Consider the following 20,123-nt stretch of genomic DNA (forward strand, 5'->3'; position numbering starts at 1 on the left):
GAGCTTGACGGGGAATATCCTTCTGATCTCATCTCCTACCACCATACTCCATTCATCCTGTTGCTGCCACAAAGACCTCTAGTTGTTCTTCAAACACGGCCCAGACAACTAAGTGCTTTTTCATTTTCTTCCTTTCTGGCTAGAACGTTCTTCCCTTAGATACCTACATGGCTGACCTCACACTTAACTCAGTGCTCTGGCCAAATGTTAGTCAAAGAGGCGAGCCTTCTATGACCATCACAAAGTAGCGTCCCGCCGTGTCTGTTATCAATGTTTCCTCTCACACTTATTGCTCCCCTCTGCAGAAAATCTTTGTTTTCTGTCCATTCCACCACCCCAGAATATACTCCATGAAGACAGGGTTTTTTTGTCTTATTCACTGCCATGTAATTTTATGTACTCATATTTATAGAATTCCCTCTTTATAGGTTCTACTTAGGTAACTTGGAAAAATCTTCTCGACTCCAAAGTTTTGAGTAAACAGTCTCATACAATATAAGACCACTTTACTAAACATGGGCTATATAAAAATTAGGCTTTTTCATTACAAAGCATTACTAATTTTTATAAATAAATCATTTGTCAGATCTAAAATCCATTCAAGTGCCTTCTTAACGCAGTAGGCAGCGCGTCAGTCTCATAAAATCCATTCAATTCCTTAATAACACTTACATGTCTAAGAAGTAATTCTAGAAGCCAGTTTAGAAGTTCTACTGATGAGTTTTTTCTTTGTTCCTTCAATAACTTATTTAAAAAATGTATAATATCTATTAGCAGTTTCTCATCTTCAGTGGAAGCAGGAAGCACCTGTAAAAACCTACAATAAAAAAGGGAATTATTATGGTTTCTAGCTCTTTACAATAAGTGGTGTGCTGATAAATATTTAGCAACCAGGTAAGGAGTGGGATGGTTTCTTGTATTTGCCTATTTTCACAGTGTAAATATTCTCCCCTTGTCAACTGCAAGCCACCAACATAACAAACAGTTGTGGAGAGACGCACAGCAGCACACCATTATATGGCATTTTCACAACACAGATATAACAGATGTAAATAACCTCAAGAACACAGGTATCAGTAAAATGTTGCAAAATAATCAGGAAATGATGATATCGGCATAATCATTACCTTCATTTTTCTTATAATTTATTTAACTCTGAGTGTATGCAATTTCATTCTGAAGAAGGGCTGTGTTTTAACAACTAACTTTAAAAATCCTGATCTTCAACTGCCAGCTCTCTCACAAGGAAGTACTGGCTGATTCCAACACATACCAGTGGAAAAGCCAAATTAGGGATCTGAATTGTGAGAGATCCATTTTGAGTTCACATTTTGGAAACTCATTTAACCTCACATTTTAAAAACGACACACATTATGTTTAATAGAAAGTTATACATCTTACACTAAAGTCACATGAAGAGTAACATGTAAAACTGCCGGCAACGGCTGCCCATCAGTCTTGCTGGTTTCAAACGCAGCCATCTGCTACCGGTGCAACACATTACATTCACGAGCTAGAGCCTTCCCAGTAACTACTAACGGATCTCCACATGGCAATCAACTTCATGAAATCCAGGGTAAGAAGAATGAGGTAATATTCTTAGGAACAAAACAAAAGCAAAACAAAATAAAAAAGTCCACCACAGGTGTACCAAACCTATTAGTCAGCTCACTGATGTCTTGGCTCTTTTAATGTGGACAGTGATAAACACTCACATTCACTGTGTTCAACCATGTCTTATCCTAGTCATCTGCTTCTGTGAGATAGTGAAATAAAATTTTCTATGATAGGATATAAAAACTGTGTTGTTTATTATTAAGTCCAAAATGTAGTGATTCAGAAAATTTTTCCTTTTGTTATTATTATATATTTATTATGCATAATAAAAATCCCAGGTTTTCTTACTGAACAAAACATTTCTCTAACGATAGCAACAAGAAGAATACATGCTCTTATCTTCAAGAATGTGGAGATAAGCCCAAATATGATTCAATCCTGCTTTTTGAAACTGGCATTGAGCTGTAATATACTGACCTGTTCAGTGCAGTGTGCCAAGACAAGGACTTCAAGGTAATCCCACATGGGCCAGCGCCACTCTTTAAAGACAATCTGTCATTCAGAAGATAAAAACTCATCCTCGTGACAGCAGCCCTCACTTCTCTGTGGACTGCAGCCTCGACAATGGAATGAAGACAGTCCTTCAGTCCACTAGCTGTGTGTGTCACCTTCAGAGCAAGGGTGTCCTCTGTGGATAACTTCAATGCATCTGAAAATCTAAACAAAAAGAAACAAAGGAAGAGCAACATAAAACCAGTCAAATAAAAGCCCACATTTATGTTTATTAAAAACTCTCTTCAAAAAATTCTGTTTTATCTTCATTTTAGAGGCTGACTCAGGGCCAAAAGAAAATCTGGTATACATCTGTCAATTAGAGTTTTATGTTAGCATCCTAAGCATTTGTGTTGACATTTTCCTGCTTACAGAAATATAACTTTCATACAAACAAGAAAGCAGTAACAGATCAGAATGTAGGATATTCCAAAGTAATCGTCATCATCATCAAGTAATGGTAACATTTATACATACACTTGCTGAACTCTGACTCTAATCCAGACTACTTTCCCTAGAGATTTATATCCATTAACTAACCAGACTTGAGGTGTCTGAGTGGCTCAGTTGATTGAGGTCTGACTCTTGGTTTCAGCTAAATTCATGGTCTCAGGGTCGTGAGCTTGAACGCTGTGTCAGGATCCCTGCTGGGTATGGAGCCTGCTTAAGATTCTCTCTATGGGGGCACCTGAGTGGCTCAGCTGTTAAGTGTCTGCCTTCAGCTCAGGCCATGATCCCAGAGTCCCAGGATCGAACCCCCCCATGAGGCTCCCTGTTCGGCAGGAACCCTGCTTCTCTACTCCCTCTCCCACTCCTTCTGCTTGTGTTCTCTCTCTCTCTTTTGCTATGTGTCTCTCTGTCAAATAAATAAAATCTTAAAAAAAAAAAAACAAAAAAGATTCTCTCTGCCTCTCTCTCAGCACCTCCCCACCCCCACCTCCACTCCCGTTCATATGTGTACATTCTCTCTGGAAAAAAAAATAATAACTAATCAAACTTTATATAATCTCTAAAACAGCATAGAGCACGTGGTTTTGTTTTGTTTTGTTTTTTTAATTTATTTATTTCAGGGAGAATGAGTGAGAGAGAGCATGAGAGAGGAGAAGGTCAGAGGGAGAAGCAGACTCCTAAGGAGCTGGGAGCCCAATGCGGGACTCGATCCTGGAAGTCTGGAATCGTGACCTGAGCCGAAGGCAGTCGCTCAACCAACTGAGCCACCCAGGTGCCCCAGAGCACATGGTTTTTAATTTAAATTTCCCTGCGTGATAGTTTCTAAAAAGTAATGAACACAAATAATCTTTAAAACAAAGTAAAATAAATAAATAAGCAAAATATATTTTAAAAAGTAAAACAAAGTAAAAATTATAATCTTCAGTGGAAAAATAGAATCAGATGATAGTACCTTAAAAAGGCACTTGACCTAAAGGAAAAATAAAACCAAACTAGTCACTTATAACTGGTTAAATATGAACAGCTTACTCTTGGATTTTAGGTTCAGAATTTGTTTGCTTCAACAAATTATCACTCCCATGATACCAGGACAAGTTCCAAGCTATTCTCAGCATGTCTGAGACTGGCTTCAAGGCCAAACAGTCAGCAGATAATGGCACAACCATGGAGTAAGGACTCACAGCGTGGTGGCCAACTACACGCACTGGCAGATGATACCTAAAGAGAATATATACAAATAATTATGAACTTTGAAATTCTTAAACCCTACTACAAACAGATGAGCTATTATAAATGAGTGCTAGTTCTCATGATAATGCAGAGATCACTCTCATAGCTCCTATTCTGAACAGTTATCAAACTGTACATCGTATTTCCCTTATTTTTTTGCCATCCTCTAAACTCCCCAAAATGCTTTTTAAATTCTTGCTCGAAGACTTCCTTATTCTGTGCTGTACTGGAGTTGTTAGCAGAGATGACTAATGCCTCCTCAGGGCAAGGCCTATAGCTACAGTGAGCCACATATAAAGGGTTTCAGCTAGAACATGAGTGCCTACTTATTGCCAAACACTGCATATTACCCACCATTCATTCAGTTACATGCATGGCACTGATACCCATTTTACAGATGATCAAAATGAGTACTAAAGAGACTAAATGAATTGCCTTATGTTCACAGGAATCAGTGAGTGACCAAATCACAACCTAATATTTTTACTTGGACACAGCTGCATCATCAATAAACTCGGCTACTACGTGTTACCAAGAAGACCCAGAAATATTTTTAGATTCAAGAACAGATACAATAGCAACAGCTCTTAAATCAGTCCAAGTTAATTTAACAGTGTTTAACAGGACAGTAATGTCCAGCATGTTCAAATGTTAAAAAATCATTTTGCTAAAAAATTATATCCCAAACCACTAATTCACATATTAGTGACTAGTATTAGATAAACACAACTGGGTAAGACTTCTCAGAGGAACTTTACAGTGCTTTTTCATTTAAAGTGTCTCAATAAATAAGCTAAAGGAGGGTACTACATATAAATCAGGCTGAACAGTTTGATAGTTTTAAAAATTTAAAAATTGAAATATTCCACAAAAGTAACCAAGAATCCTTAGATAAAGGGCTAAAACTAGGTGTCAGATAGGGAAATAAAAGGTGATTCTTGGACATTTCTTTGTGCTAGAAAACAAGAAAATACTAATAGACTCAGGGGGCCTTGACAAAAGGGACACAGAGCCCACTTGAAAGGACTTGCACTGAATAAGAAAAGGCATGGCAACTGATCAACGGGGAATTCTTTAGTAAGTTGGAAAATGAACTGCAAATTAATCCAAGAACAAGAAGGAAGAAAGGAAAGAAAAGTGCAGGGTAATACATCACAACAGGTTTGCAAAACTACTATATATCCGCCAGACAGACAATTTTTAAAATGACAACATTACTCTGAGTAAAGGAATAACAAAACCCTTGGTTCTTCTCTATGGACAAATTTTATCTTGAGCTAATTCTGGCCCTTTGCCCCAGGATGACCAAACAGATAAGGAATTTCAACATGTTACTAAGCTGTGGTTTGTGCTTACAGCAAAAATGACACTTACATCTGGGCTGGGAGGTGTAGGAATAAACCGTAAATCCATGAAGGGAAGCCAGAGCTCTGAGCAACCCTGAGTGCTGTGGCTCTTACAAGTCACCTGTTTTGTGGGGTCCTGGAAATTATGCTTATGGCACACTTAACTAAAGAAGTTATTTCCTACTAGCACATGGGTCTTCTAAACCAAGAGAGCTTCCAGCATCCACACATGTAATCTCATTCTAAGCAAGGCATATTATAGTCATGTGAGTTTGATTACTTAGCCAAATCAAAAGACCATGAAGAGTGGGTGATGTCTACAAACAAGGAATTTCACTCTGAAAAATATATTTAAAAGGAACTCTTACACACTACACTGGGAAACATATACATGCTTACAGGAGCGGATATAGGAACAGAAGCCCAGAATCAACCCAAATACCTTCTGACTGGAGAATGAATAAACTGTGGTAAATAAATTCAACAACAGAATATTATACAGTAATGACAAGGATTACAGTATGTATAATAAGTCCTGCCAAATTATGGAATGTTATTTTAAATTAATTATAATTTTATTAAGACATAATTTACTTATCTTTAAATACATAGATTTCCAATTTAGATATAGCCTGATGAATTTTTATATTTGTATTCATTTGCATGACCACCATTGAGAACAAAATATAGAACATCTCCAACCCTTCGGAAAGTTTTGCTGTTCCCTCTCCCCTTGCTCTCCTCTAGGAGGTAATTATTATTTTGGATACAACTGGAGAAAATGGATTATGTTACAGAATGATTTTTAATTTTCTTAGATGTGATCATGCATGGCACAGTGGTTATATAGGAGAGTGTCCTTAATTTAAGGAGGTATACACTGGAATAATTAGGAGACAAGTGAAATTATGTCTGAAACTTATTTTCAAATGCATCAGAGAAAAATTACATAAAATAAACAAATAAATAAATACATTGAGAGAGAAAAAGAAACTAAGTCCATGCGTTAACAACTGCTGAATCAAGGCTGGAGAGTAAGCACACATTCACTGTATAGTTCTTTCATCTTTTCTGTACACCTGAACTACATCAGATGGAAAGACGGGGATGGGGCCATGCATTTACTGAACTCTCCGAAGCAGCATGGTGAGAAAACATTAAAACACTACAAGTCATATGATTTAATATGTCAGATAAACCTTCCTGAAACAGGTTCTCTTCAAAAAAAGTCAAATGTCAAAACAGTAAATCATTTACCTTCTAAAAACTGAGACAGGCAAACTGAAGACCGATGGTGAAGGTTTCGTGGAAGGATTAATAGACCTATTTCATTAAAAACACACACACACAAGGAAAGAAACAAATGAGTAAACCATGGTTTTATCCAACAAATACGATTTGCTCCTTGACTGAATCACCAAACAAGAGCTGCAATTGGCTCTATCATTTGAAGAACACTTTCCTACTACCTAGATTTGCTTCTAGAGAGTAAATTAGTGCTTAGGAGTACATATAATAAATTACTCATATAATGTGGGCACTGTACTAGCAGGTGAATCTGTGTCCCACTCCCACTGGATCCTGCTCAATCAGGGTCCGTGTTAATCAGATACTACCATCTTAACATCTTCCCAAAGGATTTTCAATAAAATGTTAAAAAAAAAAAAACACATGACATCCAGAGTACATACTGAAATATGTATTAATGACAAAAATTACTGCAGCAAATTTTTAATTTTATACTTAGTAATGCTCAAGTTAAAAGTTCATGGGAGGGACACCTGGGTGGTTCAGTTGATTAAGCAGCTGCCTTCAGCTCAGGTCGTGATCCCAGAGTCCTGGGATCAAGTCTCACACTGGGCTCCCTGCTTCTCCTCTGCCTCCCCGTCCCTCGCTTGTGCTCTCTCTCTGTCTCTCTCTCTCCGACAAATAAATTAAAAAAAAAAAAAAAAAAAAGTTCATGGAACTTTCCGAGCCAATATACTTTTTGACTTTTTGATACTGTTTACTCAAACCAAAATGGAAAGTATAAGCTTTGTAATTCAGAAATTTCCATGCATTGCTATAAGATTGCAACAGAAACCTTAAATAAGAGTAAAGGAGTTTTACAATTCTTATAGCTCACCACATATCCATTCTTGATACTTCGTCAAATAACAGAAGACAAAATAATGCTCCGACTTCAGTCACAACAGCACAATTTTCACGAAATATCAACGAAACTAAGAAATAAAAAGAAGCAAAACTTCATGAAATATTTTTACCTCTAGAAAAATGGACTTCAAATTTAAAATATCTTAGCTCCAAGGGAAGAGAGGTCATTCTCAGAGAACTGCAACACGAGCACAGACACACTGACACACGTGGGTCATCAGGAAGGCTTGCTAAAACCCAGCTTCTGCTTGAGCAGCTCTGGGCTGGAGCCTGTGAATCCCGCATGCTGCTGGCTCAGGAAACCCACCTGCAGATCCACTCACTAGATACTGTGTACTTTCAGTTCTTTTTTTTTTTTTTTTAAAGATTTTATTTTATTTATTTGACAAAGAGAGATCACAAGTATGCAGAGAGGCAAGCAGAGAGAGAGGAGGAAGCAGGCTCCCCTCTGAGCAGAGAGCCTGATGCGGGGCTCGATCCCAGCACCCTGGGATCATGACCTGAGCTGAAGGCAGAGGCCTTAACCCACTGAGCCACCCAGGTTCCCCTATACTTTCAGTTCTTAAAGAAGCAAAGCAATGTAGCTTCTAGGGAGATCTGCCAAGTCCTTTACCTCCAGCTAAAGTTTGCTCATTCAAAGATCTACTTATTTGATCACTTCTGCCCATTCCTACAAACATATAGTCATGGAACTTGGGTTGGCCTTCAGAACACACTGTTTGTGTTGGTGGCATTTTAATTCGTGTCTCTTGCTTATTACAAGATAATGGAAAAGGAAACTGCTCTGCACTAATAAGATCCAAAGTTAGCACCATTATGTCCTACTAGTGAAGTGGCCTGGTCAAATACTATAGCATTAATAAGCCTTAGTTCCCACCTCTGTACCATTCCCTATGCTACAACTTCTCAGTGCTTGACAACTATGAAATTCTAATCAAATAGGTATGCTGGTGGTACCAAGCACATGGGAATAATAACATGATACAGAGTTAGCAAATCAAGGAAAGTAGCAACAAGAAATTAATTTCAAAGGAGATACTTTTCCTGACTTAAGGATAGTATCAGCATGTGAATAACATGGTTAAAAACATCAATGAGCTAAAAAGAAACAGAAATACATGTAAGAATTTAATTTATGATAAAGTAGACTTCATATCAGTGGGAACAGGATGAGCTAAGAAATTACTGCAATATAACTGCCTACAATATTAAAAAAAAAAAAAAAAAAGATCTAGATCCCTACCTTACACTATTTACCAAAACCAGTTCTACATAAAGATCTAAATTTTTTTTAAACAACACTATAAACATGTTAAGAGAAAGAACAGAAGCCCATTTAGAATCCCCAATTCAGGGACACCTGGATGGCTCAGGTGGTTAAGTGTCTGCCTTCGGCTCACATCATGACCACAGGATCCTGGGATCAAGTCCCACATTGGGCTCCTCGCTCTGCAGGAGCCAGCTTCTCCCTCTGCCTGCCACTCCCCCTGCTTGTACTCTCGTTCCCTCTCTCCCACATTCTCTCTCTGGCAAATAAATAAATAAAAAGGACTTTATTAAAAAAAAAAAAAAAAAAAGAATCCTGAATTCAGAATTAGAAAGGCCCTCCTTTTAGGGCATGATGAAAAGCTCAGCTGCCGTAACAGAAAAGCTTTATAAACTTCCATAAAATAGTTAAGGCTAAAGATGTAATAATAAATACATTAAAAAGGATACAAAGGTTGGAAGAAAATCTTAACATAAAATCAGGCATAAGGCTTATATTTATGTTATATAAAAATTCTGTAAGTCACTAAAAAGAAATTAAATGCAACAGAAAAATAGGCAATTCATAGAATAAGAACCTGAGTATGATAAATACATGGAAAGATAATCACCTGCACTAAAACTGTTTTAAAAATAGAAAATAAAACAATAATAAGATATTATTTTCACCAATAACATTAAAGAACTGTTTTAAAAGAGACATATTCGGTTTTAGCAAGGTTATGAAGAAAATAAGCACTTTAAAATACCACTGGTGGGAATGATGTGAAGGGAAACCAAACCTTATCCTGTGAAATCTATTTGACCCAGCAATTCTGATTACAGCGTACACACAAATGATCATAAAACATGATTATCATAGCTAAATATCTGAGAGAGGGGCGCCTGGGTTAAAGCCGCTGCCTTCAGCCCAGGTCATGATCCCAGGGTCCTGGGATAGAGCCCCGCACCGGGCTCTCTGCTCAGTGCAGAGCCTGCTTCTCTCTCTCTCTCTCTCTCTCTCTCTCTCTGCCTGCCTCTCTGCCTACTTGTGTTCTCTGTCAAATAAATAAATAAAATCTTTAAAAAAAAAAAATCTGAGAGAAGGGGTGCTTGAGTGGCTCAGTGGGTTAAGCCTCTGCCTTTGGCTCAGTCATAATCTCATAATCTCAGGGTCCTGGGATTGAGCCCCACATCAGACTCTCTGCTCAGTGGGGAACCTGTTTCCCCCCCTCTCTCTGCCTGCCTCTCTGTCTACTTGTGATCTCTCTGTCAAATAAATAAATAAAATCTTCTAAGAAAAAATCTGAGAGAAATATAAATATGACAAACAGAAATTCTGAAACATTATGCAGTGATTTTTTGATTTTGTGTTTTTTAATAAGGCAGACTCACATGTAATAACATGGGAAGATATTCAAAATACATTTTCAGTTGAAAAAAGGCAACACAATACTTAAGTATATAGCATAAAAAAATATAACATGGCTATAAAGAAAAGATCATCCAAATGACATATGCCAAACAATACCTAGCACATTCTTCTTTGGGGAAACTGAGAAAGGAAAGAAAAGTTTAAAAACTTCTAGCATTTTACTTCTATCATTCCATACTGTTCAAATCTTTACAGTAAGAATATAGAAGTTCTGCAATTATTTAAAACAAAAACGAACAGACTAAAGTAAGGAAGTTTAGGTTTTCTTGCCTCCACCATTATCTGGTTATGAACTTGGCCAAGTCAATAAATCTCTCTAGATCTCAATTTCCTCACTGCAAGATAGTGTAATAAATGATTAAGTTCTCACCATGCAATTCTGTCAGGGGTAGGATTCTGTCATTACATAAAATTTATAATTAAAAGCAGTGTGTCTGATAGATTATTTAATTGTTATTCCCCTTCAACCTATCCACCATGCTGTGGATAGAGTAATCTTTCTAAAACACATACCCTTCAGTTGAATAATCTTAAACGGCTTCTCCGTGCTGTCTCCCGTGACCTACCAGGCCCCATCTGAACTGCCCTCCATGCCTCATCTCCTCGTCTTCCCCTTACCCCAGAAGCCCCCAAAATCCAGTCATCCCTGACCAACCACCATTTCAAACACACGTTCTCTCTCACACTTAACTGTGGCTCCCTCTATCTGAAATCAACCCTCTCTAACTGAACTATTCATTTCTGAAATTCCAGCTTGGGTCCACATTTCCTGGAAGCATTCTCTGATGTTTTCCCACCACCTAATCTACATTTCCCTCTGGCACCAGGAAATCCACTATTATAGGTATTTTTATGCTTCACTGTGTATTTGTCAAAGTCCCCAACTATACTGTAAGTAAGCTTCAAGGAGGTCATTTACCAAGCTCATCAATATATCCCAGAGCCTAGTGCTGTACCTAGCACATAGCAGGTACTCAATAAATATTTGCTGAGGAATTGAGTTTCCTGGTAGAGAACTTGATTAAAAAACTTATTTTGCCATGGCGCCTGGGTGGCTCAGTCACTTAAACATCCAACTCTTGATTTCAGCTCAGATCATGATCTCAGGGTTGTGGGATGGAGCCCTGAGTGGGGCTCTGTGCTCAGTAGGGAAATTGCTTGAAATGCTCTCTCTCTCTCCTTCTTCCTCTGCCCCTCCTCCACTCTGCTCACACATGTGTGCTCTCTCTCTCAAAAATAAATAAATCTTTAAAAAAAACTTTGTCCTGGGGCACCTTCGGCTCAGGTCATGATCTCAGGGTCCTGGGATCGAGTCCCGCATGGGTCTCTCTGCTCAGCAGGGAGCCTGCTTCCCTCTCTCTCTCTCTGCCTGCCTCTCTGTCTACTTGTGATCTCTCTCTGTCAAATAAATAAATAAAATCTTTAAATAAATAAATAAATAAATAAATAAAAAACTTTGTCCTGAAACTAAATCCATAATAAGAGGTGCTGTAATTCATTTTCAGATTCACTGAAATAGTTCTCACAAACATCAACGAAATAGAAAAATTGTTAATACTGAAAGGGTACAGATGAGGCTGACTTAGAAAGTGCCGAATCTAGTAAGGGCTCATGAATGCTTGAATAATTTGAATCAAAATTATAAATAATTTAAATCATAATTATAAAAATAAGAATTTGTAAAAATTTAAAAAGAAAACAAAGAAAAGGTAAACTAGGGATGAAATTCTACTGAGTGAGATTATCAGCAAGATAATTAATAGGATTAAAGAAAACTCAAGATCCACAACCACTACTCTTCCAGATCTGTTAAAAATTGTAAAATTTCATGCACTACTCAAAGCAGGAGCCTGGACACAGAGTCTGTTTAGAACTTCACCTGGTTCGGACCTTTACCAATACTTATATTCGATGCTTCTATTAAATAAACTGTGTACTCTTCACTTGGCAAGCAGATGGCATTAGAAGAAACAAAAATGCTAAAATAAAATGACTATATTCTAATGTATATCCTAATAATATTTGTAACGTAAATATCACTTATGATAATTAACAAGGTTAAGCATATTGAGACATTTGATCGAGATGCGTCTTGCAGATTTATTTAAAGGCAGTGGCTAAACTTCTCAGATAAAAATAGCACAAAATGTTACCAAGCTTTCTACCAAGAACAGTCAGAAGGAAGAAAAAGAGAACAAAACTACATGGAATTTTTCTACCTAAATACAACCAAACTGAAATGGGTTAAGAAAAAAAGAATCACTCTTTGAAATAAACTAGCGCTCAGAGTCCTTCGGGATGACCTAGCTCCCCGCCCACACACACTGGGTGTACACTCCCACTGTCAGTTTAATAACACAACCAGATACCACGCCACAGGTCAGTATGTAAAGGCACAAGCAGACTAAGACTGTGGCCATGGATAAGGGACAGAAGGCATAATGACAGCAGCGGCAGCTTGCACTCTTTATAGATAACAGGTAATTGAGCACCAAATGAAAGTCACCTCAATGTGCAAAAAACAACCAGAGGCTTCAGCCTTTCTCAGCTCTGAGGCCTCCTCAGTAACAGGATTACAAGGAAATTTCACAAAAGAAACATTTTCCATTGCAACGGATATTCTTAGCAGCATATCCACTAAAAAACGTTGTTATTCTATTAGTGAAACAGAAAGTAAATGTGACCTACAGTTAAAGCATAAACACTTAAAGCTTAAGACTGATCTCATTATTAGCAGAATTTATTTTATTCACCTCTGAATAGCAGGATCAAAAGAGAAGACTGCTGGGAGAGGGCCATGCGCATGACTGGGTCGGCACAAAGAACTTTCCTCAAGAGCGTGAGGCACGGCTGAATTAAACATTCTATGACCTGGCCAGGAGGGAAAACACAGTTATGCTACTATCACCAATTCTAAAGCGAGATAAAATATATTATAATATTAACTTATTCTAAATTGTATGCTTTTTCATCAAGACTGTATAAAACAAAATTCAAATAAATATTAAAATTATTCTCCAATGAAATAAGCTTTGTTTATACTTCTGCTTATACATCCTGAAAAATTTAACATTAGTTTTCCTTTAGAGAGACCTCACTCTTAGAAATAAAAAAATAAACAAGATACTTAGTGTTAATCGGGACTTAATCTCCAAGTACTTACCCAAATTCAGCTGAATTTAATTTCAGATCTGATTAATAAAAATACCAACCCATAAAAATAATGTCTAGATACACTGTTAGTCTTACCTCACCATCCTGACCTACACATTCATTTAAATACTCAATTATCTTGTCAACTAAGTGTAACTTTTTCACCACAGCATGCATTTTAATATCTGTAGACAAAAAAAAAAAAAAAGAAGTCGCTAAGAGTTAAAGAATATTTTTTGTAGTTTTAAAATACAGAGCAGGTATCCACAACTCAAACTGTTAAAAACAGTTATACCCCGTGTTGAAATTAGAGGAGGAAACTTGGAAACTTTACATTTTTACTTTACACACGGCTGAACTATTTGAAAACTTTTAAGTAACAAGCAAATCGTACTCATTTCTACAATGTAAAATTCAAAAGCTATTAAAAAAGAATAGTTAAATCAAATAGTTCAGACCCTGAAAACTACTACAATTTTAAGTATACAAATGAATTCTTTTATTGGTACATGACAAGTTAATTTCTTTATATTGTTTCATTGACAATTCTTCTCTTTTCCAAATCCATCACCTCAAGATGTTTAGAATTATCTAAAAGTAATGTTAATAACTTGCAACACGGTCATTTTTCTATTAATAAAAACTCAGATTTCAGGGTTGTCTGGCTGGTTCAGCCACTAGAGCATGTGACTCTTGATCTCAGGGTCATAAGTTTGAGCCCCACACTGGGCACTGAGCTTACTAAATAAGTAAATAAAATAAATAAAATTTAGATTTCTAACCTCAAAACTCTCAATGGCAAATATAACGGGTAAGGAACTATAACATACTCCATGAATTTCTGAAAAATATGACCTTTTTAAGTAAGCATATGTACATGACTGTGTGTTTATGTGTATGTGGGGGGGGGGGTGTGTATGTGTGTGTGTGTGTGTGTATTCACTGCTCTGGACTGTTTATGTTCCGCCAAAATTCATTTGCTGAAACCTAATCTCCAGTGAGATGATACGAGGAGGCAGGGCCTTTTGGAGGTGATTAGGTCAGGACAGTGGAGCCCTGAAGCATGGGATTACTGTCCTCGTAAAAGAAGCCTCTTCTCCCTATGAGGACACAGGGCAAAGTTGGCTGTCTGTGAACCAAGCAGCTGGCTCTCCCCAGACACTGAATCTGCAGCCACCTTGATCTTGGACTCCCAACCCCCAGAACGGTGAGAAATAAATCTCCATTTTTCATAAGGTACCCAGTCTGTGGTATTCTATTAGTGCAGCCCAAATATAGTAAGACATACATGCACGTGCACACACACACACACGTGTGCACACACAGATATTGGAGATATTACTAGCAACAAAATGTCTAGTTGCTTATAGATTAGTTGTAAGTATTCAAATTCTCACAGACAAATTTTCTTAATTTATTCTCCTATAACTCTCACTGAGAATATACATGTATACAATGAGAATTGGGTAAGACTGATAATTCACAAACCTGTACCCTTGAGACAATACATTATACGTTAATTAAAAAAAAAATACAAATACTGATATTGAATTTGAATCTATGACTAGAAACACCTTTGGCTGCCACTTAAAAATAAAAGTTTCCACTACCTGCCAATACAGTGTACACCAAAATTATAAGCTTTATTTTTGTAATTAACAATACTGGAAGAATCCTCTCTAAAAGAGTTTTAAGATTTTCTTAGCCAAGACTGTCTACATTTTCAAGAGCCTTATTTTCTACAGTCTGTACCATTATTAAAGCCACAAATACGTTAGATATGCTTTTTCAAATCACTCTTCTCACGCCAGTTTCCACTAATGTCAGGGCAGGAACATTAAGTACATCCCATGTTCCAGGATAGAATCTTTTTATGTAAGTGCAAAATTATCATTTCTCCCAAATATTAAAAATAAATTACATGCATCACATATAAGGAAAAATAGAAAACCCAAAGAATGGAAGCCTGTAGAATAACAACACTGCAAATAAAGTTACCAATATATTTTACTAGTTGTTTTTTTTTTAAATAAACCTTTAAAGAAAATACAAAGTTACAGTGCACTGTTTTTATTTTATCTACCCACAAAGTACTGTCTGATTGATTTCTTTACCCAAGCTGGAACGAACTGAAAATATCGTGTACTACGTATTGAGAAGGGAATACCCAGTTCACTATTAGAATTAAATCACTACTTTAGAAGGAAGATAATTCTATCAAATGACATTCTACAGGTTAAATTATGGTAATCTCGACTGGGGTCAGCATACATTTTCTGAAAAGAACTAGACAGAAAATATGGTAGATTTTGCTGGTCACAAATCATCTTTGTTACATATTCTCTATGTTTCTTTTTTTTAATAACTATTTAAAAATGTTAAAACCAGGGCACCTGGGTGGCTCAGTCAGTTAAGTGTCTGCCTTTGGCTTGGGTCATGATCCAGGGGTCCTGGGAACCAGCCCATGTCAAGATCCCTGCTCAACAGGGAGCCTGTTTCTCCCTCTCCCTCTGCCCCTCCCCCTGCTTGTGCTCTCACTGTCTCTCAAATAAATAAAATCTTTTTTTAAAAATTTAAATAAATAAAAATGTTAAAAACCATTCTTAAGGACTACTAAACAAACAAACAAACAAAAAAACAAAAAACAAAAAACGGGCTGTAGCCAGTATCTGGCCCCCAAAACTGCAGTTTGCAACTCCTGATACTACTGCACACAGCTATCTAAAATCCAATTACCAGCAGTACAGCAATCATTTTTCTTAAAAGACATTACCTTGCATAATCACAGCTAACTGTTCTGCGGCTGACTTTCTCAAAACAAGATCGATATCATCTGAGGTAAAGATTTCATATACCTTTTCAACAGTCTCCAACTGAAAAACAGAAAGAAAAAAAAAAAGAAATTGCTTTCATCTACTTCCAATTGTTCAATAAAATTTTATAATTCATACCATAAGAACAAAAGCTCCAAAGTCCACTTACTTACATATATTTACATGTAAATTTTCAGCAATGATGTGCTAGGTCAGGGAAAACTTAGGATCTAAAACAAAGAGCCATCATGTCAAATATGCCTTTCTTTTTAAGGTATATTTTTGCCAGGAAGTCATTCATAACCCATCAGCACCTTAAGAACGTCACAGAAAACATCCAAGCTGCATAACATCTCTACAGGTAGTTACCGAAGAATAGCAACCCCAGACATGTGACTCCAGATTTCTCCACGGCTCCCAGAAGCCACCAGCCAAAATCCCCTGGCCCTCTGCCGTTCTTCCCTCTTCAGAGGCCAGGCAGCACATGCTAGGACTTGCTGCCTGGCACTCCGATAGAGCCACTCCCAACACCAGTCCCTGTCACTTCATACCAGGACAGGTCTGAGGTAGCAAACCCAACAGTGAAGGGGAACAGGAAAAGGACAAAGACAACACCCCTTTTCCCCACCTATCTTTTGGCCCTAACATGGACTCACAAAGACAGTGCCGGAAGCCCTACTCCCCACGTTCCTCCACATCACACCCAAGCCACAGGAGCAACTACCAGCGGGCAGTACTCAGGAAGCCCCCAGCAGGACGTGACATATAGTCAGGGGAAGGTTCTCCGATCCTCCTGCTGGGGCTGTCACGTGGCCCTGAACACTTAGGTTAGAAAAACATTTAGAAAATCCATGAATTATCTGGGGCTATACAATACCACCGCAGGCTTTGGGGGTTGGTCTAAACTTCAATTAAAACTGATAGACTATACCCTGGAAGTCACGAGAGAAGCTATAAAGCGTAGAAATGAATCAATGAAGATAACGGATAGCTTTCTTTATCGGATCCTCCGTTGGTCCTGGATGATTTGGGTACAGTCCTGACTAAAGATAGGGAAATGGATGATATGCCTCTGGAGGTATATAAGGAGCCAAAGATTTAGAAAAGAGATTACTGACAAAATCCCAGAACCACTGTAACATTTAAGAGAAATCGCCTTTCCACCTGTATTATTTTTTGCCTCTCATAATAAAGAAGCTAATAACTTTAATCATAGGAACTTTTTCCTTCTTCTTTATAGGCTATTTCCAACATAAGAACAAGAAGAATTTCCAAGAGTTTTTATGTCAGTATATTTGTTTTAAGAGTCACCACTAGAGACTATGGACTCTGAAAATCTGAGGTGTTTGAAGGGGCAGGGAGTGGAAGGTTGGGGGAACCAGGTGGTGGGTATTGGAGAGGGCACAGATTGCATGGAGCACTGGGTGTGGTGCAAAAACAACAAATACTGTTACGCTGAAAATAAATTTAAAAAAAATTTTTTAAAAAGTGAAAAAAAAAAAAAAGAGCCACCACGGAATTTCTTTCCACTACACTAACCTTATCTTGTATTTAAGATGCTATTCAAATTAATCTGCATTTCCAGTGTATATATTAAATGAAAGGGACATAATGCCTGGCATGCAGTGGGCACCCAAGAAATATTTATTCAATAAATAAATCTATCCAGAAGCCAGACAAAGCCAGAACACAATTTCAAACAAGACAAAGCCAGAACACAATTTCAAACAAGCCATGAATAAACACTTCCTTTCCTCTCAGATGCGTACACAAACTGAAGAATGTAACATTAAACATGTGATACACAAATGCATCAAGTAACCAGGAAATAATAAACCTGACAGTTATAGTCACCTTAATAACCAGTTCTCTTCTGTCATCCAATTTGAGTTCAATAGGCTTTTTCACGATAAATAAATTAGTAACTCTGGAGAGAACTCTGGCATCTATTGAAGGCCGCTTTGTGTCAGCCCCTTCTTCCCTTGTGAGATGACACGCTAAAAGCTTTAATGCTAGTGAGCGGACCCTAAAGAAACAAAGTGTTTCAGTCAACATTTTGTAATACACAATGTCTATATTTTAAATGTCTATAATCACAAGGCATTACTGTATATCAACACGATAATTTACCATGTTTATACTGACATTACTAACAAAGGTACTTTGTTTTTCTACTAAAATAGTATATACTCACAATTACTCTTCAGAAATAAAGAATAATCAAGTTACAAATGAAGAGACAGACTCACTGAGACGATCAACTTCATAGTCCATGTTCAATATCACAGTCAACAGCAATAAATTAATAAAACCTGCAAATCACATCCATAATTTCTGACTCGAAGCCTAGCAATCTAGCTAAAAATCAAAAATTACCAGACTCATGAACAGAGTACAAACATTAGATCAAACCTCCAAGAGAATAATCATATTAATAACTAAAATGTAATGTCACAACAATGTGTGAAAATGTTCTTATATTAGGGGTCAGACAAATTCTTCTCAAAAAAAAAATGCAAATTCTTGTGACTCCCATCAAAATCCCATTTTATCTGGAATGGATTAGGATTAAAGTCAGTTGAATAGGAGGTGAGAAATTTCAAGAAAAGATTAAATGTTGGGGCTCCTGGGTGGCTCAGTGGGTTATAGCCTCTGCCTTCAGCTCAGGTCATGATCCCAGGGTCCTGGGATCGAGCACTGCATCAGGCTCAGGCTCCCTGCTCCACAGGAAGCCTGCTTCTCCCTCTCCCACTCCCCCTGCTTGTGTTCCCTCTCTCACTGTATTTCTCTCTGTCAAATAAATAAATAAAGCCTTGAAAAAACAAAAAGATTAAATGTTGCATGCCATTAGACGATGAAATGGAAAATGAAAACCATTAAGTGGACAAAGGGCATGGAGTCGGGAGACGATGAGACAACCAGATATCTACTGCTACTCTGACAGGTTCTTGAATGACATAAAAACTGGGAAAATTCTAAGTGATAACCCAAGTTCCAGGTTTTAAGTATCATTTATGAGACGACAGTTAAAACCTGCTATCTCCCACCCCCTACTCAACTCTCTAGGAAACTTTACTCTGTAGATTCCTCCCTACCACAGCCAAGGCTGGGTCACCTTGCTGTGTGTGGTCCTGTCACCCTGAAGTCCGAGTAGCATAATGCCAATCTCGCTTTATTACAATCAATAATAAAGTATAACCAGTAACATTTCTCCTCCCAATTACAAGCCCAATTCCATACAGCCAGTGCTGTGTCCACACCAAGTGCTGTTAATTTCCCACAGCCTCCCGTGGCTCGTAAGGCACACAGTTGACATCCAATAAGGACTTTCCAAATCTGAGAGAAATTTACAGTGATTTTATTAACAGATGTCCTCTTCAGAGTACTGATATTTACTCCAAGATGGTGTGAAAAGTCAGACAAACGTTCTTCCTCTACCATTTGCTGTGAGAATAGCTAGACACCTACAGAAAACTTTACTTTGCTCCTTTCATTTCAAGCCAGGGCCGTCTATATTAAACTCTGGGGCTGTGAGCCCCCGGCAAAAAGGCCAGAGTGGAGTATGTAAAGCGTGTACTCATGCGTCTCGTCTAGGAGAGAAATTCAGCACGTTTAGGTTTAGTGTGGGGCAACAGAGTCCACTCATTCTCACCACTTATTTCCTTCAACATGTTGTGTTTTAAGCACATTTGCGTCCAAGGTGTCTACAGAGGCACTCTGCGAAGTTCTAATGACAAAAAGATCGGCAACGGACACGGTTCTTGACTACACAGAGTTTACGGTCCGGTGGGATAGGGCACAATGACTCCGACGAGAACGAGTATGTGATTCAAACTGTTCCGAGTTCGTTGTGAGAAAATGACCTTACTGGAAAGGTGCTTGGCCTCGCCCTGGGCTCCTGGGAGGTGATCTCTAAGTCTTGAAAGGGCCTACCTGATGAGTATGTCTTTGTTCACCTGGAGACTGTGGCCCCCCAAAGGTGAACAGAAAATAAGCTTCTACTGTGTTACATCACCAAATCTGGGGGTGAAGAATACTAGCCGGGCTCGTTAGTACAGACACTGCCCCGTCGTGTGGAGGCCACTCCCGAGCGGCAGACACTATAACTCCACCTGCCCCTGCGTCCTGCATCGCTGCACCTGCTGGGAAACCTCACTCTCAGTGCCGCTATCGTAGTCTCTTCTCTT

General features: G+C 38.0%; 1 protein-coding gene across 1 annotated transcript in view; it reads right to left on the reverse strand.

Annotated features, from left to right (window-relative positions):
* Positions 1 to 20,123, reverse strand: part of RTTN (rotatin) — a 156,482-nt gene that overhangs the window by 92,830 nt on the left and 43,529 nt on the right. The window contains exons 18-26 of the mRNA XM_059409812.1: positions 17,791 to 17,962; positions 15,897 to 15,996; positions 13,220 to 13,308; positions 12,724 to 12,841; positions 7,262 to 7,358; positions 6,394 to 6,459; positions 3,590 to 3,778; positions 2,036 to 2,275; positions 673 to 817 (exon numbers count right to left, since the gene is read on the reverse strand). Of these exons, the coding sequence (XP_059265795.1) occupies positions 673 to 817; positions 2,036 to 2,275; positions 3,590 to 3,778; positions 6,394 to 6,459; positions 7,262 to 7,358; positions 12,724 to 12,841; positions 13,220 to 13,308; positions 15,897 to 15,996; positions 17,791 to 17,962 (1,216 nt within the window). The remainder of the gene's footprint in view (positions 1 to 672; positions 818 to 2,035; positions 2,276 to 3,589; positions 3,779 to 6,393; positions 6,460 to 7,261; positions 7,359 to 12,723; positions 12,842 to 13,219; positions 13,309 to 15,896; positions 15,997 to 17,790; positions 17,963 to 20,123) is intronic.

The sequence above is a fragment of the Mustela nigripes genome, chromosome 8 (genome assembly GCF_022355385.1).
Source record: "Mustela nigripes isolate SB6536 chromosome 8, MUSNIG.SB6536, whole genome shotgun sequence".
NCBI lineage: Eukaryota > Metazoa > Chordata > Mammalia > Carnivora > Mustelidae > Mustela > Mustela nigripes.